General features: G+C 44.1%; 1 protein-coding gene across 1 annotated transcript; it reads left to right on the top strand.

Moving 5' to 3' along the window:
* Positions 1 to 5,204: 5,204 nt before the first annotated feature.
* TEKT1 (tektin 1) lies at positions 5,205 to 21,031 on the top strand. Its single transcript, XM_019982590.2, has 8 exons — positions 5,205 to 5,335; positions 7,302 to 7,508; positions 9,019 to 9,184; positions 12,025 to 12,153; positions 12,695 to 12,838; positions 15,127 to 15,349; positions 19,748 to 19,944; positions 20,772 to 21,031. Exons 2-8 carry the CDS (start codon positions 7,319 to 7,321, stop codon positions 20,977 to 20,979), a joined length of 1,257 nt encoding a protein of 418 aa, XP_019838149.2. The 5' UTR covers positions 5,205 to 5,335; positions 7,302 to 7,318; the 3' UTR covers positions 20,980 to 21,031.

The raw sequence follows: 21,031 nt of genomic DNA, 5'->3' as shown, positions 1-21,031 counted from the left end.
AGCCCCAAATAGGTAATCACAAGGGGCAATTTTTTTAAACCACACTCAAATTTCATGCTTTCTAAGGTCTTGAAGTATTTTAGTTTTTAGATTGTGTTCATGAATGTATAATAATCTCTTTTAAAACCTTTATAATTAAATTGACTATTGGTAGAACAAAAGCAAGCATAAAAGAGAATCTATTTTCCATAGCTTTTCCTGTATGGAATAATATAGTACTCAACAAAAAGTAAGTAAATAGTGATTGGGTAACATAAATACGAAAGAGCTAGCACATTGATTTCTTTACTGAGCAGTTTGTTTCCTAACATTAATTTAGGCAATAAAGCATTCTCATACATCCCCTTTCCACTTAACAGAATTGCATTCTTATGTCAATGCTGCTCACTTTCATAAAAACTGGACAGCTCAATTGATTAGAGCACACCCATTCAATATACATTTATTGGGGGACTTCCCTGGTGGTCCAATAGCTAGGACTTCGCTCTCAATGCAAGGGGCGCAGATTTGATCCCTGGTCAGGGAACTAGATCCCATATGCCTACAACTAAGAGTTTGCATGCCAGAACGAAGATCAAGGATCCCTTGTGCCACAGCCAAGACCCAGCACAGCCAAATTAATAATTAAAAATAAAATATGTTAGGACTTCCCTGGTGGTCCAGTGGTTAAGAATCTGCCTGCCAGTACAGGGGACATGGGTTTGATCCCTGGTCCTGGAAAATTCCACGTGGAGCAACTAAGCCCATGCACCACAACTACTGAGCCTGTGCTCTGCAGCCCAGGAGCCGCAACAAGAGAAGCCACTGCAATGAGAAGCCCACGCAGCGAAACTAGAGAGTAGCCCCTGCTCACCCCAACTAGAGAAAGCCTGGGTGCAGAAACAAAGACCCAGTACAGCCAAATACCGATAAATAAGTAAATAATACAAACATTTTTAAATGTTAAAATACATTTATTGGGCACAACAAATGTACCCTAGTCCTCCAGGAACACTCACTTTAGTGCAGAGAATCTGCTAGGTCCTGGGTTCAATCCCTGGGAAGTCCAGTTAGCTTCACAGCCAGACACCTTACAGACGCTGCTATGAATAACAGCCAGAACTAGTGGAGGTGACTATGCATTGTAGACACGGGGAAAAGACTACTGGAGTTGTGGATGTGCTGTGACCACAAGAAAGAAAGATGGCTGAAAACATCTCTCAGCCCTACTAGCAGTGGAAATAGGCTATTTCCATAGAGAAACATACGCTTGGCATTCTCCTTATCTCTGAAGGACCTCTTAGAAACACACAGAGGTCATCTGGTAGTTAGTCAAAGTTTAAAATGCCAATAAAAAGCTTTTAAATTATCACGTTTCTTGACTGCTGATTTTTCAATAGAACTGCACAACACAGAAGTAAGTTCCTGATACAGACCCAGGACACTGGGGTCTTGAATAATCAGCTTCAACACAATGGCCTATGATATTGAGACAATTTAAGAATGTTGAGAATAAAAAACTGATTTCTTCTCAATGAACTCACTGTTCCACAGTGATGCCTAAGATAGAAAACAATTCATATCTTAACAATACCCTTGTATGGAGGAAGAGATTTTTTCCTCATCCAGGTGCAGCTGGGTAGGGAAACCGACACGGATCTGAACACCAGTGGTAATGCTACCAAAACAGAGTTCAAGGGTCACGGTAGCACTGTAGGAAATTAAACAAGAAGTTAATCACATCTGATGTTTTGATAGCATTTTTGCATCCATAAAACTCTCCTATGGCTGTCATAAGCCAAGCAGAACAAAAATAACTATTTTTTAATTGAAATAGTTGCTGTACAATATTATGTTACAATCTATTACAGCAATTCATGATTTTTAAAGGGTATAGTCTGTGTATAATTTATTATAAAGTATTGGCTATATTTCCCGTGTTGTACAATATATCCTTGTAGCTTATTTTATATCTAGTAGTGTGCACCTCCTAATCCCCTTCCCCCATATTGCCCCTCCCACCTTCCTTCTCCCCGCTGATAACCACTAGCTTATTCTCTGTATCTGTGAGTCTGTTTCTGTTTTGTTATATTTAGTTTTTTGTGTTTTTTTAAGATTCCATATATGAGTGATATTATATAGAATTTGTCTTTCTCTGTGTGAGTTATTTCACTTAGCATAATGCCCTCCACATCCATGCATGTTGCTGCAGATGGCAAAATTTTATACTTTTTTATGACTGAGTAGTATTCTGTTATATATATGTGTGTGTATATATATATGTGTGTGTGTGTGTGTGTGTGTGTATATATCTACACACACACATATGTATGCCACATTTTCTTTATCCATTCATTTGTTGATAGAAACTTAGGTTGCTTTCATATCTTGGCTATTTTAAGTAATGCTGCTATGGACATTGGGGTGTGTGTATCTTCTCAAATTAGGGTTTTGGGGTTTTTTTAGGATATATGCCCAGAAATGGGATTGCTGGCTCTCACAGTAGTTCCTCTTTTTGAGAAACCTCCATGCTGTTTTCCAGGACAGGTACTATTAATGTGGATGAGAACAGAGACAGCTAAGTGGTAGGTAGGAACTAGGCTGGAAGCCAGACTTCAGGCTCATGGCTAAGTGTGTTTTCCACTACACCACGCTGCCTCCATAAGCTTCCTGCAGAATTCTTTTAGTTTCAAAACGACAGTTTAATGCTGTCCCCACTTTGTCTGTCTTTCTTGTTTGACATATAATTTCAGCTCACCAAGAGCATGAAGTTATACTTCTGGGTTATGAATCATATAATTTGTGTAACTCTTCTTAAATTCTTCAAGAACTCTTCTGACTTCAGTTATAATTTGAACTGATAGCTTTCCAGAATTGATACAGCTATTGTATTTCTTTATGGTTCCTCTATTTGTTATGGTCAATATCTTCCTCTTTCTCGATTTTTCACTTCTACTCCAGTAATTTTTTTTCCAAAAGAGTATATGTTCAAGTTTCAGAGCTGTCCAAAAATATCTTTATTTTGCTCTGTGAGGTGTTTTGGCTGGTTATAGAATTTGAGATTTGAAATCATTTCCTCTAGAATTTTGAAGACATTATTCTAGCATCATTTCTAGTAATCTATGTTATAGACAAAAAGTTGTATACATATTCATTTCTTCCTTCCTTTACTCTTTGAATAATGACATTTCCCCTGTGGTCCAGTGGTTAAGACTCTGCACTTTCACTACAAGGGGTGTGGGTTCGATTCCTGGCCAGGGAACTAAGACCACACAGTAAGGCAAAAAAATAGAAAAAGAAATTTCACTAGAATAGAATGTATATAGATAGAGAATAGGTGCATATATAATGTGTATGTATGTGTGACTATGTGTGTGAGAGATAATTATTTCAGGTGGGTCTTTCAATCTAAAGACTTGAGTCTTAAATTCCATATATCACTTACATGTGGAATTTTTTTAAAAAATACAACAAACTAGTAAATATAACAACAACAAAAAAGCAGACTCATAGATATAGAGACCTAACTTGTGGTTACGAGTTGGAGAAATAATATAGGTGTCGGAGGCAATTATTGGGTGTAAGACAGGCTCAAGGATGTATTGTATTAATACAACATGGAGAATAGAGCCACTATTTTGCAATAACAAAATATAAAGTAACCTTTCAAAATTGTGTAAAATTTTAATTAAGAGAAATAAAGACTTGCGTCTTTAACTCAAGGACATTTTCTCTCTCTTTCCTTCACTCTTCTCTATTTTTCCCCTTCTGGACGTCCACTTGACAAATATTAAACCTCCTGAGTCTATCCTCTCAGACTTAATTTTTCCCCTGTATTTTCCATCTCCCAGTGGACACAGTGACCTGGAGTGGTTTGCCAAAGGCATCCTCCCCATACCTGCACTCAGAGCTGCCCATTCAGGTCCTCCCACACGAGAAGAGGCTGGTTGCAGAAACAGAGCTACACCAACTCCAGAGGAAACTCATTGTATTTGGGAAACATGGTTTTATTCCAACTAACAAAAATCTCAAAATCACTTAAAACTTCAGCGTGCTTTGCCTGAGTATTCCTACTTTGAATATAAGCTTTGGTTGTACACTTCTTAATTTAGCAAATTCTAAGCCTTGAGCTGCATATCTGCTTTATATGCTCTTCCGTAGCTACCCATATATTCTCCTCCCTTACCCATATACTGATGCCAGATACACACTGAGTAAGTATTGATCATAAGCTGTTCCATACTTTCTCTATTGGACTCATTCCTTTGCTGGCCTGTGTGGGTGCAAAACAAGGTTTTTCTTTTGAAAATATTTTACTTAACATCCAAAATAAATAGTTGGAGAGCTCTTTTTTCTTCTTCTTCTTCTATTTTTGTTAATACATCAACAGAGGCAACAGCATCCGAGTTTTGGCCTTTCAGAGGGCAGAACCAGCAGAGCAGAGTCCAGCTGGCTGGCCTCAACTACAAGGATCAGTTCTTCCGTGAGAGTCTCAGGGTTGTTTTTTTTAAATCCCCTCCTCCAACTCTTGGGGTGCTTTACCAGCACTACAATCATAAAGAACATATTCCGAACGCTGTAGTCTAGTTTGGGAGTTCCAAGCCACTCATTTTCTAGATAGAGAAACCACTCCTGACTCCTAGCCCTGGGTCTGGCCACCACCACTGACTGGAGGCTGAGGGACCGGCCCGGGGTGCCCCTCCTCATCCCTCCTCTTCCTAACCCCCACCCCCGACCCCCGCGGCCGCGGCAACCCCAGGAATCTCTCCCCGCTAACCCCATGCAGCGTCGGGTTTGTGGTTTAAGTGGTCCCAGGCCGGCCTGCACCCACTCCAGTGTTCTTGCCTGGAGAATCCCAGGGATGGGGAGCCTGGTGGGCTGCCGTCTATGGGGTCGCACAGAGTTGGATACGACTGAAGCGACTTAGCAGCAGCAGCAGGCCGGCCTGCGGCTGCGAGGACCTGGAGGCATCGTCCAGCCCAATTTCGCGGTCCATCTGGGGAGACCCAGTGCGGCCCGAGGTGGCCCAGCCCTCAGCAGGACCAGTCGCAGGCCTCCTGAATCCCAGGTTGGTGTCCCGCATCTTCGCTGTAGATATCTATCTGGCCAGAGCCCTCCCAAGCCACATCGCCAAGTCTCTAGCGCAGACGAAAAGACAACACGCGCGCCTGCGCAAAGCCTTCCGGAGTAAACGCAGCTTCGCAGAAGACCCCACCCCTCTTTGCCCTGGTGACGCGTTACCGGTTGCCATAGAGCCTGAGCTGTTTACGTCCCATTTCTTCAAAGGCCCTGAGCTCCCGCTGGAGTAAGGAGGCTCCTATCCCCAAGTTGTGAAGTAGTTCTTTGTGGCGCTGAGGTAAGTAAGCCTCGGCCCCACCACACCAACTTTTTTTTTTTTTCCCAATGCCTTGTGCCCATTGAAATCAGCCAACATTTAGGTTTAATTTCGACCTCATTTAGCCCTAATTTCGATTTCTCTGGGAGCTGCTCAGACTTATCCAGAAATCTGGGGTTAAATGTTGAGCCCCACACTCAGACAAAATTAGTAGAGGCCATTGGATGGACTGGATTAGGAGACTCATGTTGTCAGAGGGGGCCCGAGGCCTGAGACTCAGCCTGGTCAAGATCTGACTTCAGTTCCAACCTTCAGAAATTCAGAAGCCTTTAAGGGCAGGCACTCATATGTTTTGGGTGAGGATAGGGCTTCCCAATGGAGAAGGCGATGGCACCCCACTCCAGTACTCTTGCCTGGAAAATCCCATGGACGGAGGAGCCTGGTAGGCTGCAGTCCATGGGGTTGCGAAGAGTCGGACACGACTGAGTGACTTCACTTTGACTTTTCACTTTCATGCATTGGAGAAGGGAATGGCAACCCACTCCAGTGTTCTTGCCTGGAGAATCCCAGGGACGGGGAGCCTGGTGGGCTGCCGTCTATGGGGTCTCATAGAGTCGGACACAACTGAAGCGACTTAGCCGCAGCAGCAGCAGGGCTTCCCAGGTGGCACTAGTGGTGAAGAATCCACCTGCCAATGGAGAAGACGTAAGATCAAGGGTTCAATCCCTGGGTTGGGAAGATCCCCTAGAGGACAGCATGCAACCCACTCCAGTATTCTTGCCTGGAGAATCCCATAGTAGAGGAGCCTGGTGGGCTACAGTCCATAGAGTCGCAATTTAGCACACATGCACGTGGCTGGGGGCAAATTTCAACCCTGTCTGAGGAAGACAGGTCTCACAGGCAGAGCTGTGTGCAGATGTATGTGTGTGTGTGTGTTAGTCACTCAGTCCTATCTGACTCTTTGTGACCCCATGGACTGCAGCCTGCCAGGCTCCTCTGTCCATGGGATTCTCCAGGCAAGAATACTAGACTGGGTTGCCATTCCCTTCTCCAGGGGATCTTCCCAACCCAGGGATCGAACCGAGGTCTCCTGCTTTGCAGGTGGATTCTTTATCATCTGAGCCATCAGGGAAGCCCACTGTGTGCAGAGGAGGAAGAGACATACTCCTCTTTCTGTTGCTGCTGGCCTCTGCCTGCTACCTCTTCATGGGTTCCTCTTCTTGTTCTCTCCTGCTCTCTGTCCTGGGAAACTTTTGTTTCTGTTATCTGCTGAATAGGCTCAGTACCCAGTTGTCAGTTTACAGATGTCACATTTGCCCTTTTTGTTTTTAGAAAACACACCTGGATTCATCTGTTAGGTAATACTAAAATAGAACACTGCCCTATGACCTAGCAATTCAAATGAGTTCTAAAAATGCATGCATGTGTTCACCAATATACACATTCTGTCTAAATGTGAATATCCATAGCATTCTCATAATAACCCCAAACCGAAAACTCAAATATCCATAAACAGTAAAAAAAAAAAAATGAGAGAGAGAGAGAGAGATAAATTGTGGTATAATGGTATACTACACAGCAATGAGAATGAACAAACTACAACTATGTGAACAATACTGATAAACTTTACAAACATAATGCTGTTTGTTAAGAAGTCAGATAAAAGAGTGTATAGGAAAAAAGAGTACTTAGGGATTCTACATTAAGTTCAAAAATATCAAAACTAATGTATAGTGTTAAAAATTGGAATAGTGGTTACTGTGTGGGGCTGGGGTGAAGAATAGTGGCCAGAGCAAGGCATGAGGTGCTAGTAATGTTTATTTCTTGATCTGGGTGCTGGATATACTGAGTTTTTCATTTTGTGTACCGATTATGGCTTGGGCACTCTTTAGTACGAATGTCACACTTTAATAAAATCTGACATTAAAAACAAGACAATTTGCTTTTAGTGAACCTAAAAAAAAAAAAAAAATCTACTTTTGAGCAGGACTTTGGAAACTTCAAATGGCCAAACTACTACAACAGCCACCCAAGTTCTTGCGCGCAGAGTGGCAAATTGCTAACAAAAACCAGTACCACAGAGCAGAAGCCCAAAGGTCCCGGTCTGAACGCCTGGTAGCAGAAAGCCAGAGACTTGTGGATGAAATTGAAAAGACCACAAGAAAATCTCAAAGCGATGTGAATAAGAAACTAGGTAAGATAACACACTTGCTATGTTTGTAAACATGTTTGCATGATACTGTATTGTCATTAGCATTTCCTATTCAGGAGTGGCAGTGTATTATCTTGAAATATTAGAGAGAAACATGTATTCTCCAGATTCTGTCTTTAAGTTCATTGCCCTAAGAGACATGCTTTTGATGCTTTTGAACTGTGGTGTTAGAGAAGACTCTTGAGAGTCCCTTGGACTGCAAGGAGATCAAACCAGTCAATCCCTAAAGAAATCAACCATGAATATTCATTGGAAGGACTGATGCTGAAGCTGAAGCTCTAGTACTTTGGCCAGCTGATGAGAAGAGCTGACTCATTAGAAAAGACCCTGATGCTAGGAAAGATTGAAGGCAGGAGGAGAAGGGGACGACAGAGGATGAGATGGTTGGATGGCATTACCAACTCAATGGACATGAGTTTGAGCAGGCTCCAGGAGATGGTGAAGGACAGGGAAGCCTGGCGTGCTGCAGTCCATGGTGTCGCAGAGTCAGACATTACTCATCGACTGAACAACAAGAGACGTGGTAACCCAGTCTGATTTGCAGTCATCCATCAGTCATTCTTTTATTGATTTGATATATATCTGTTGAGCATCTAAGAGCATCCATGGACTAAGCACTATGGATATCACAGGGATATCAGAGCCTCTGTTTTAAGGGGCTCTCAGATTGAGGAGAAAGATACAAAAATTGTTAGTCAGAATATAACTAGATAGGTGCTGTGGGAAGGGGTACAGAAGTGAAGGTGGAGTAGACGCTGGAGAGTTGGAAAAGACATCCTAAAGAGGAATATTTGTGCTGAGTCTTTTGCTTTTAATATTTATTAATTTTTATTTTTGGCTGTGCTGGGTCTTCGTTGCTGTGCTCCAGCTTTCTCTAGTTGCAGTGAGTAGGGGCTACTCTTTGTTGTGATGTGCAGACTTCTCATTATGATGCCTTCTCTTGTGGAGCCCGGGCTCTAGAGTGCAGGCTCAGTAGGTGTGGCACATGGGCTTAGTTGCTCCAAAGCATATGGAATCTTCCCAGACCAGGGATCAAACTCATGTCCCCTGCATTGGCAGGCAGATTCTTTACCACTGGACCAGCAGGGAAATCCTAAGCTGAGTCTTAAAGAAAGAGTAATGCTCTCTTGACAATCCCATTCCCATGAACACAATTTCAAAGTGGTGCCCAGGGACTTTTCAAACAATATACTTTTGTGTCTTTGACAAAATTAAAAATTATTTAAAACAGGGCGCCTTGAGGAATTAGAGTCAATGAGTGTAGAATGATCTTTGGATTACTTTGATGTTGAATATAAGAAGAAATATGTTCTTTTTCCTTCCTTTCTTCCGTTCTAATAAACATAAAGATGTATAGATACCCCAAGTAGCACCATTCTGAGAAGGAAAGAAAGTATCTCGGTAGTTTCATAATAGTCTTCAAATTTCTAATCTAAGAGTTGACTGCACTGGGAATAGATTCATCCTGGAGTGACTTCTCTGTGTGCTTCAGAACAGAGACTTGAGGAAGTCAGGTTCTGGAAGAAGGAGTTAGATGACAAACTTGAGCAGCTGGTGTATGCAACTGAAGATCTACTCCTCTATCAGACCAGATTGCAGAAAGCCCTCGAGAGCTTTAAAGAGCCCTTGCACATCACAGAGAAATGCTTGGAATACAGGTAGGAGAGATGGTTCCTCCAATGACTCATCTGGGAAATGAAGTGCTGAGTGGTAAAAACCGACTGTGCTTGGTGGTGGGTTAGAATGAAACAAATAAGCATGTGTTCTTTTAGAGCCTGAAATTATCTCAGCATACTCATGGTGCTGGGCAGCAGAAGGAGCACTGGACTTGGTTCATGTCTAAACTCTGCCCTTAACTAACTTCAATATATGTGAGGACTGGGTTTGGCTGTGGATAATCAGAAAGGGACAAAATAACTTTGACCCCTTTTTCCTCTCACATTTAAGGAATCTGGAGCTAGTTCAGAGTTGGCATGGCATGCCACAGTGTCAGGCTCCCAGGCCTTTTTAATCTTGTTCCTCCCTGTGCTTGGTTTTCACTCCCAAGGTTACCTCATGATTCAAGATGCCAACTAGAGTGCCAGCCATTATGTCTACATTCCAACAAGTAGGAATAATTACGGTTTAGCTTTCATCATTTCTACTTGCGTCTCTGACCAGAGCTTAGTCACATGGCCACACCAATAGAAACTGGGAAATGGTGGTCTTTATTTTGGGCAGATAAAGCAGATACCGTTGCTAGAGGACAAGCCTGCTCGCATACAGAGCTCATGGGAGCACTTCATAATCCAGAGCTGCTGCTGCTAAGTCACTTCAGTCATGTCTGACTCTGTGCGACCCCATAGACGGCAGCCCACCAGGCTCCCCCGTCCCTGGGATTCTCCAGGCAAGAACACTGGAGTGGGTTGCCATTTCCTTCTCCAGTGCATGAAAGTGAAAAATGAAAGTGAAGTCGCTCAGTCATGCCCGACTCTTCGCAACCCCATGGACTGCAGCCTACCAGGCTCCTCCGTCCATGGGATTTTCCAGGCAAGAGTACTGGAGTGAGGTGCCATTGCCTTCTCCAGAGAGCACTATGCTAATGTACCTTTTTACTATAATTTCTCTCATGTAAGTACTATGAGCAGGATGCTCCTCTCTGCTTTGGGGTGATTCTGATTCACAGACCTGATCCCCATAAATCTTCTGGAGCACCATAGCAAGTCTTGTTGCTGCCAGCATAGCCCCCTCCAATCGAGTGCATCATCTACACTGGCTATTATGTGAACTTTCCCCACTGCAGACCTTTCCAGGTCACTCCCCAGCTTTAAAATCCCTTTTTACCACGCTATGCCCTAACACCTTCAAGATCAAGTTCAAATTTCTCAGCTTCAAAAACGAGGTCCATGATGGTTGGGCCTCCAGTGAGCTCTCCATCCGGTCCTGAATGTCATCCCCAACAGGGGGATGCACTTGGGGTGTTGAGCTGCTTGTACTCTGGCTCTGCCCACTCTGTTCCTCCTTCTCAGAAAGCCCTGTTGCCTCAGTGAGCTTCACCAGGACCCTCTGCAGCAACCAGATTTAGAGAGGTGGTAAAGCAAAGGAAGAAGGCAATGGCAACCGACTCCAGTACTCTTGCTTGGAGAATCCCATGGATGGAGGAGCCTGGTAGGCTGCAGTCCATGGGGTCACAAAGAGTCGAACACAACTGAGCGACTTCACTTTCACTTTTCACTTTCATGCATTGGGGAAGGAAATGGCAACCCACTCCCGTGTTCTTGCCTGGAGAATCCCAGGGACGGGGGAGCCTGGTGGGCTGCCGTCTATGGGGTCGCACAGAGTCGGACACAACTGAAGTGCCTTAGCAACAGCAGCAGCAGCAAAGCAAAGGAAAGTAACAGCTGCTCAAAGAAGGCAGCATCCAGTTGGCTCAATTCCACACCTAAGGGTGATTAGGATGTAGATGTTGCTAAGTGGATTGAGTACTTGCTACTCTGTGCCGGGTCCCATGCTGTCTGCTTTCATATCTCTTTTGTTCCTTGCCACCACCTAGGAAGTACTGATAGTTATACCCATTTCACAGAAGAAGAAACCAAGGCATAGATAAATTATACAATGTGCCTGAGCCCACACAGCTGGTGAGTGATGGAGCCTTCCTCACAAGCACTATCAGGCAGGTGGAAAAGAACAGACTATCAGATGGTGACCGATCAATTTTGGGAGGAAGTGGTTAAAAGCATGTGTAATGCCCAATTCTGTGACTCAGGATCTGTAACCTCTCTGAAACTCAGTTTCCTCACCTGTAATTGAAAGGTTATAGGAGAATGAGTTTTCACATGAAAAGCTCAGTACAGTGTGTGTCTCATGGTAAGTGCTCAGTGACAGAGTACTGTTAATTTTGACATTATTATTATTACTATTATTATAAAGCATCTTTTTCAATTCAACCCTTGTTAAAAAACAAGACTGGGCTCAAGGAAGAAAACATATGTCTTTAAAGTTCTAAGTCAAAAGACACTCTTTCCAATAAATAGGTAAGAAGAAAAAGCCTTCTGAATTGATGGCGAAATTAAGGCAAAAAAGTCCAGCTGGCATTTTTCAGACCAAGTGACCAATCACTGATTCATTTTTCTTCTTTGTGTTTTGGATATTTTGAAGTCAAATAGACACCAGCTAATGTATATCCCAGTGGCTCAGATCGTAAAGAATCCTCCTGCAATGCAGAAAACCCAGGTTCAATCCCTGAGTTGGGAAGATTCCCCTGGAGAAGGGAATGGCTATCCATTACAGTATGCTTACCTGGGAAATCCCATGAACAGAGGAGCCTGGCAGGCTACAGTCTATGGGGTCACAAAGAGTTAGACACGTCTAAGTGACTAAGACTTTCACTTTCAATGTACATCCCCGTCACATTATCCAGATGGATTGGGTTCAGTTGTCTTGATAGTTTTAAAAGTCAGCAAGTTTTGAGTTGTCTCCCTCCACGCATGGGATGACCGTCCACTTTTCTCCCGGCCAGGGAGAAGCGGGTTGGCATTGACCTGGTCCATGATGAGGTGGAACAGGAGCTGATCAAGGAACATGAGATCATCCGGGGAGTAATGACCCTGCTGACCCGCACCCTGGAGGAGACATGCGAGCAAATCAGGTACTGCCCCCACATCTCCACTGGGGGTATCTAGGAAAAGCTGTGCCCAGCAAGACCATGCTCCCTGGCACAGGAAGAATGGGGTTTAATATCCTACAAGCACTCTGCATGCCCCAAGGTGGCCAGGGAACACTCAGAACGAGACCTGGACAACCTCTCGTGCCTGACAGTTGCTCTCTGGTGGTAGGCTGGGATGCGGCAGAATTTCACCCCTGATTAGAAAGTGGAGGACACTGGAGCCATTTCCTGCCCGGGCTGACCTCTCACAAACAGGATGCCACAGTGGTGACGTCAGAAAAGGCCACAGTTGAAAGGAGGATTTCGAAGTCTAGGCCTGGATACGTTAATTGGTCACCAAGCGTTAATGGGGTGTGTGTGTGTGTGTGTGTGTGTGTGTGTGTGTTGAGTGGATGAGAGGATTGGAGGAAGTGCCACTGTGTTGCACTAGACTAGCTTCGTTTTCCAGGGTTTCCCAAGAACCTGATGTAGGTGCCACTTGGGCATTCGAGAGGAAGAAACCCAATTTACCTTCTCCCTTCAGGTTAAACCGCTCTGCCAAGTACAATCTTGAAAAGGATTTGAGGGACAAGTTTACAGCCATAACCATTGATGATATCTGCTTCTCACTCAACAACAACTCACCAAACATCAAGTGTTCTGAGAACGTCGTGAGGGTTGAACCAAAGTGAGTGAGTCCCTGCTGGCCTGGCCACACTGTCCTCCTCCCCACTGTGTGATGCCCCAGTGCTTCTTGGAGAGGCCAGCAGGACCTAGGACATCATCCTGACCTTAGGCTGGGAGCTGGGAAGAGGCAGGTTTTAGGCGAAGGCAGGCGCTGAGCAGTGACTACCCTATAGGGCCCAGTGGTGCCTCAGTCCTCCAGGCTAGGCCCCACTTTAAGAAAGTCTGATGTAAAAAAGAAATATTTTTTGGCTGTACTTTGTGGGGTGTAGGATTTTAGTTCCTCAACCAGGGCTGGAACCCATGCCCCATGCAGTGGAAACATGGAGTCTTAATCACTGGCCTACCAGGGAAGTCCCTGAAATAAAATCTTAAAACCTCTCAAATTTATTCACTTACCTATTTGCATTTTTAACAAGTAGAAGAATTTGAAAATGTATAAAGAGCAAGTTAATAGTTTCCCTGAGATAGCCAGTGTTTCCTGTATGTTCATACAAACATACATATACACTCATGTACACAAATAGTTTTGTTACAAAAATGAGATTATACTCTTTACCTTTTCTATAACATCTGATTTACATGTTTCAAGTAATATTAGATCACAAACCTAACTCATTCTAATTTTTAAAACATTATTTTTGAAGTAAAACATACGTACAGAAAACTGCACCAGAATTCCTTTTTTAAAGTAAATCATACATATAGAAAACTGCATAGGAATTTCCTGTTCCAGTGATTGGGATTCAGTGCTTTCACTATCCGGGCCCAGGTTCAACCTCTCTTTTGGGAACTAAGATCCCACAAGCCAAAAAAAAAAAAAAAGAAACAGAAAAGAAAGAAAATTGCACAAATAATAATCAATGGTTTAATGAATTATCATCATTTTAGTTATCTTTTGCTGTTACCAAGTTACCCCCAAACTTAGCAGCTTTAAAACAACAAGCGTGTTATCTCCCAGCTTCTGTGGGTCAAGAGCCCAGGCATCATTCAGCTGGGCGCCTCTGGCTCACCTCTCTTCAGGTTGTAGTCAACCTGTCAACTGGGACTGCGGTCTCATCTGAAGGCTTGACATGGCAGCTGATCTAAGAGGAAGCAAAAGAGAGAAGGCGTCCAAGAGAGAAGCCATAGTCTTCCTCTTTCAATCTCATCTCAGACATGACCTCTCATCACATATATTCATGAGAAATGAGTCGATGAGTTCATCACACAATTCAAGGGGAAGGCACTGTAGAAAAGTGTGAACACCAGGAGACATGGGGGTCATCAGGGGCCATCCCAGATGGCAAACAGTCTCTACCAACCAGGCCAAGAAATAAAACGTTACCACCAACACCAAAACCTCCACCCCGCCCCCTCTTGATCAATGCCCCCTCTCTCCTCCCCCCAAAAGAACCACATTCCCGGCTTCTAATAGGTTTGTTCTGCCTGCTTCTTCATTTATTAAATAGCATCATATTTTGAATATTGTATATTTTGTCGTATATGTAGTATATATATAGTATATGACAAAATATACAACATTCCATAATGTTGAATCTCCCAATTAACATTATTTTGAGACTCCTCAGTGCTATATAAAGCAATTAATTCCTTGTCAAACTAGCAATTGTTTTATTTATAGCATTTCAGTATACACTCATGATTATCCTGTTTTTTTCAGTGTATGATCATCTGTGGGCTTCCCAGGTAGCTCAATGGTAAAGAATCTGCCTACCAATGCAGGATAATGGGTTCGATCCCTGGTCTGGGAAGGTCCCCTGGAAAAGGAAATGGCAAGCCACTCCGGTATTCTTGCCTGGGAAAAACCACATGGACAGAGGAGCCTGGCAGGCTACAGTCCATAGGGTGGCAAAGAGTGGGACACAATTTAGCAGCTGAACACACACTCACATTATAATCTGTGACTACTATAATTTATTTTGATACTTAGCTTGACCCTACCTGTGTGATGTTGACCAGGTTACTCCATCTTTATGAACCTGTTTTCCACATCTTTCAAATGGGGGTATGAAAGCCACCTCACTAGGCCAGCGTGAGGATTAAATGAGAGAGTGTCTGTAAAGTGCCAGCCCAGTGCCTGGCAAAGAGTAAGTAGATTTCCCTAGAGTGGCAGCTATTGCCACTGACAGACCAGTGTTCACTCTGCCTAGAGACGGGGAAATGTTCTAGGTGCTTCCATTGGTGGAGGGAGGCCTGACTTCCCACGGTTTCCAGTCACTTGTCCTTCCCCCCTACACCCCCACGCCAAGTCCAGATATGCTATGAATGAGTGCGTGGGTCCCGTTTCAGCTCCGTGAGTCTGGAAGACTGGCTGGACTTCTCCAACACCAACGTGGAGAAGGCTGACAAGCAGAGGAACAACTCCCTGACGCTGAAGGCCCTGGTGGACCGAATCCTGTTCCAGACAGCCAGTGACCTGCGCAGGCAGTGTGATGTGGTGGACACCGCCTTCAAGAACGGGCTGAAGGAGACCAAGGACGCCAGGGACAAACTGGCTCTTCATCTGGACAAGGTGAGCTTCCTGGGGGGACTATGGACAAGCTCGTTCAGAGGGTTTCACTCTGGAAACCTAGAATGGCCTTTAGGGCTTGTGATCCTGGGTGCTAAGGAGTAAATGTCATCCACCTCTCTCTGTCTTAGCAGCAGGCTTTGGACTTTGGAGGACTGGAGACGGTCTTGGCGCTGCTGTGGGCCTCCTTTCTCACTCATTGTTGCAAAGAACAGGCTATCTCCCTGCTTCAGGCCTTAGTTCCTCCTCTGTGGAGCATGGAGATGCACTGTATGCTCTTAGATATTCTTTATGACTCTGAAGTTCTGTGCGTGCACGCACACACGGGTGTAAGTTGCTCAGTCGTGTCCGACTCTTTGCAACCCCATGGACTGTAGCCCACCAGACTCCTCTGTCCATGGGATTCTCCAGGCAAGAATACTGGAGTGGGTTGCCGTACCCTCCTCCAGGTGGTCTTCCTGACCCAAGGATCGAACCTGCATCTCTAATGTCACCTGCACTGGCAGGCAGGTTCTTTACGCTGCTGGGACTTCTGTGGTGGTCCAGTGGCTAAGACTCGTGCTCCCAAAGTAGGGGATGCAGGTTCGATCCCTGGTCAGGGAAACCAGATCCCAGGATCCCACAGGTAGCAACTAAGACCTGGTGCAGCAAAATAAACATTTTGTTTTAATTGGCTGCTGCTACTACTAATAGTAACAACACCAATAATAGTAACGATGATAAACATAGCCAAATATAGTCAAGAGGCTTCCTAGTGGAGTAAGAACTTGGTCCAGGCCTCAAAAGATGGATCTGAGATAGGGAGGCAGAGGTTGTTAGGATCCACTGTAAGGAAAAAGGCAAGAGGCCGGTCTTTGCAGAGGCCTGTGAGAAGCCCCGTCCTACCAGAGGAGATCCCTGCAGGAGCTGGGGGCTGTGCGGCTGAGGCCTTGGAAGCCTCATCTGAAATGAGCACCTGGGACTTCCCTGGGGGTCCAGTGGCTAAGACTCTGCACTCCCAATGCAGAGGGCCCGGGTTCCATCCCTGGGCAATGAAATAGATGCTGCCGCAATTAAGAGTTCATGTGCCACAGCTAAAGATCCCACAGGCTGCACCTAAGATCCGGCACAGCCCAGTGAAAATGAAATAAAAATGAAAAGTGATAACTAGCTTTTTTAAAAAATGGTCTGGGCAGGCTGGAATGATGGACTAAAACAAATCAGGTGAGGTTCCCTGCCCTCATCTGGAGATAGGGACCTCGCTCTATGAGAGAAGTCTCCACCTGCATATCGTCTGGTCTGAAACCTCCGTGGTCACAAAGAGACTTGACACACTGAGGAGACGACCTTCAAATTAAAGGGTAGGGTGGCCCCCATTTTTATTTCAGTGACACAATTATTTCCTTATTGAACAAAACGTATTTTAACTCCAGCTATACTTAGAATTTAGTACAAGAATGTTTAATCTAACCCAGGGCTTCAGTTACCTTAATGAGTCAGCAACATTTTTCTATAAAGGGTCAGAAGGTAAATATTTTTGTTTTTGTGGGCCAAGACACAAGATCAAGGATATTACATAGATATTAACATAAGAAAACAAATTTCCACAAATTCTCTATTGGTACAATTAAAAGTATAAATAATTATAACTGGGTGTTGTTTTTACAGGTCTTCTGGTGAGAAGAAGGGGATTGATTCTTTTGGGGGAAAGAAAACAATTGCTTTGTTGGGGTTCAAAGTTAGTATTTTCTACCAAAACTATTGCAGAGGTTCACCTGTTAATGCTGACCTGTAATGATATTTTGTATATTTCATCTTTGAAAGCATCCATTCATTCGGATAGGCACTGCCAAGGAGACATAGCCACCTATGAGCATATGATTTTAATTGAACACGCTCACTGCTTGGAGGACCTTTATAGAATCCTGTTAAATTGTTCTCCTGGTACAGTATTTGCCTTTTAGTACCTCATTACATATCAGATTAATCACTCCCAGTCGAAGGATAGTTAGAAGCTCTTAATTGCACAGTTAAGTGAATTTTGAAGTATGGAAATTTCCTTTGCACTTGCTTTGATGTCCAAAAAAAAAAAATTTCCAGAACTTGGAAGAATATTTCTTTGGCAAACGTGTAGGGGAATGGAGGTCTTACTTCATGTTTTAACTTTTGGCAGCAGAAGAAGCAAAGAAAGCAACTTGATTCTACTTGTGACGCAAATCATGTCAGTTGTTGAAATGACTTTATCGCAGCCAGTATTTGAAAGGGCTGTCTTGCCTTGTGATTTTAGGTTGACTCACTTAGAAATATTTTTGAGTGTGCAGCAAAAATGAATTTCTAAAGCCACTCCATGTTTGATAACAGAGGTTGTTCTTGTTCAGAAAAATTTTAATCTTGGCCCCAAGCTAAAATAAACCACAAGAACATTTCACCACTGCTTAACCATTTTACTGCTGAGTAGTATGACAAGTGAGGATAACCAACTTCTATTTCTGACAAAAATTCACAGAAATGAAGACAGTCAAGTCCATGGAAGCCAGTCCAAGTGAACTTCATGGTTCGCTGTTGACGTTATTGGTTCGATAACACATGATAGATCCACATGTCTTCTGCAAAGCACTTTCTAATGAATAACCAGCCACAGTCCTTAAAACGCTGACATTTCCACGAGCTCTGTAAATATGCTCAGCTAAGCCTTTTTGTGCTCAACATGTATCCACATCATCAGCAGCTCTAACACTTAGTAGATTCCACTTCAGGTTGTACTGAGTTCCTGTTTTCTTAACTTTTTGAAAATATCCTCACCTATAATTAGTTCATGCAGTCATTCGTAGAGGCTAATTCTTTACTTCAAACTCAGCGTTGACTCCTTCAATAAATGACACTGAACAGGATCAGAACACCGGCCAACTCACGAAGAGCAGAAGAAAACCATGCAAACTCATGTGCTTTGTGTGCTTTTAATTAACTATAGATGTTGTTCCTTGTGTCCGTAACTCTTCGAGCAGCTATCCTTGCAGACTAACAGTCTTAAAAATAATTTATATTCCCTGGACACTCTTTCTCAGCTGCTGCAATCAAACTTGATTTAATTAGCTCACCATCAAGTAAATGGCTTTCCTTACTTGGCTAACACATGAGCCGCTTAGAATCTTATTTTGATAGAAGCCTCATTTTCCTTTGTGTGAAGAAATTCTGCAGTGATGAGATACAGTTTTAAATTTCCAGTTTCTCTGATCATTGCTCTCCTGTGTGTTGGGAATGTTGTGGTGAATGCTTAGTCTGGTACCGTTGATGTTTAGTGCATTCTTTCAGTACAGCCGTAGCGTCCTTGCATAATAAACACAGTGCTTTGCTCTCCAAGAGACAGACAAAACCTAAACTTCACTCTGCCTTACTAGTGCAACCCATGAAGCCTACTTTTCTTATCTTAACATGATGAGCATGCACTGATAATAAAAATAAAATAAGATGCCACAGTTTGGTGATACATGTAGTGTTTGGACAGCTGTCAAGTTATTACCATGTCTTTGGGATTCAGTCTGGACAGAAGCACAAAACAGTGAGAGCATAATGTATACTGTCTGTCGCAACTTCTTAACTCTGCCGCTATAGTTCAAAAGCAGCCATATATCAATGAATGATCATTGCTTAAATTGATGATGAGTCCGTGAGATTCGTTTTATCTACTTTCGTGTATGTTTAGAAATTCCCATGATGCAAAGTTTAAAAAGAAAAAAAAAGGAAGAAATAAAATCTTAAACTAGTTACATATTAATCTAAAAACCCAAGTACCTTGAAGGCATCTTTTGTTGGCACAAAGCCACCATCAGAGAAACTAACAAAACTCAGATTAAACTGCTTACTCCTGTAGCGAGCAGAACTGGTCCTAGTGGGTGGATTGGTAAGGAAACAGGCAGAGGCAGCTTTCATGGTACAAAAGTACAGGATATGTAAGAGACACAGGTTCAGTCTCTGGGCTGGGAAGATCCCCTGGAGGAGGACACAGAAACCCACTCCAGTGTTCTTGCCTGGAGAATCCCATGGACAGAGGAGCCTGGCGGGCAGTAGTTCATAGGATTGCAAAGAGTCAGACACAACTGAAGCGACTTAGCACACACACACACCAAAGTACATGGGCAGCCTCCAGCCTCTGCTGGGGGCATTCCCCAGGAAATCCACATGTTTGAGAAGGAGATGAGGCAACAATGGCCATCAGTATCCATTCCATGCTTGAGATTCTAAGGCTGGGTGAGTTACCTTATCTACCAGCAGTCACTGCTCTAGGGAAAAGAGACCAGACCTATTCAGGCGGCCTGCATTTGTAGATAATCCGAGGTCCCCTCTTCCTAACCCCCAGGAGCATCTGCTGTTGAGTTTTAAGGAACACAGCCTGGCCTCACCTACTCTAACCCTTTTTGTAAGGTCATGGAAGAGATCGCCTCCCAGGAGAAGAACATTGTGGTTCTTGAAAAAGCCATCCTCGACCAAGAAGGGCCTGCCAAGGTGGCTCACACACGCCTGGAGACCAGGACACACCGGCCTAACGTGGAGCTGTGTCGAGATGTTGCACAGTACAGGCTGATCAAAGAGGTCGATGAGATCACCCACAATGTTGCAAGGTAAGCAAAGAGCTCCGAGAGGAGGGCATGGCAACTCACGCCGGTATTCTTGCCTGGAGAATCCCACGGACAGAGGAGCCTACAGACTACAGTCCATGGGGTTGCAGAGAGTCAGACACAACTGAAATGACTTAACCACTCAGGCAAAAGGCTACTGGGGCTCCATTTAAACCTGGACTGTGAGGACTTCCCTGGTGGTCCAATGGCTAAGAATCTGCCTTCCAATGCAGGGGACAAGGGTTCGATCCCTATTCGGGGAGCTAAGATCCCACATGCTACAGGGCAACTAAGCCCATGAACAGCAACTATTGAGCCTGAGCATTCTAGAGCCTAAAGCCTTCTCACTCTAGAGCCCACACATAGCAAGCAAGAACCCCTGACACACACACACTGACACACACACACACACACACACACACACACACAAAACCCTGAACTGTGAGCAGGGCTAGGCAATGTCATCATGGGTGAAGCCAGCTGGGCATAAGGACCTTTGCCCTTTGCATCTATCATGTTTAGGGGTTCCTTTCTAGAGGAACCTACTCCAACCAACTGCTGCCATGCAGGGCACCGACCCGATGTTGACATTTTTCTAAAGGCCAAATCCAGATGTTTAGGTAAATTCTAGTTTTAAATGTCAGAAGTTCACAGGTTTGTCTGCCTTGTGAATCTGGTCCAGAGCCACCGATTGGAAATTTCTGTCTTAAAGAGGAGAGAGGAAGCAGACACATCAATTTGAGTCCAGCACCAAATAGACGAATACACTTTTCCCCCTGAAGCAGTGACATGAAGCCATACATTGTTCCTTCACATTCTTCCTCTTCTAGATTGAAGGAAACACTAGCCCAAGCTCACGTAGAGTTGAAAGGCCTGAATCGCAGGCAGTTGGCCCTGCAGGAGGAGATCCAGATCAAGGAGAACACCATCTACATCGACGAGGTGCTGTGTATGCCCATGAGAAAGTCCATCCCGCCTCGGGACGGGGATGACCACGGGGAGTGGGCGGGGGGCTCCCATCCCGAGGCTGTCTGCTGAATGGAGGATTCTCATTATGCCGTTTCTCATTAAACCGTGTCCTAAAACAGGA

The sequence above is a fragment of the Bos indicus genome, chromosome 19 (genome assembly GCF_029378745.1).
Source record: "Bos indicus isolate NIAB-ARS_2022 breed Sahiwal x Tharparkar chromosome 19, NIAB-ARS_B.indTharparkar_mat_pri_1.0, whole genome shotgun sequence".
Taxonomy (NCBI): domain Eukaryota; kingdom Metazoa; phylum Chordata; class Mammalia; order Artiodactyla; family Bovidae; genus Bos; species Bos indicus.
This window is presented reverse-complemented; position numbering and strand designations above follow the sequence as displayed.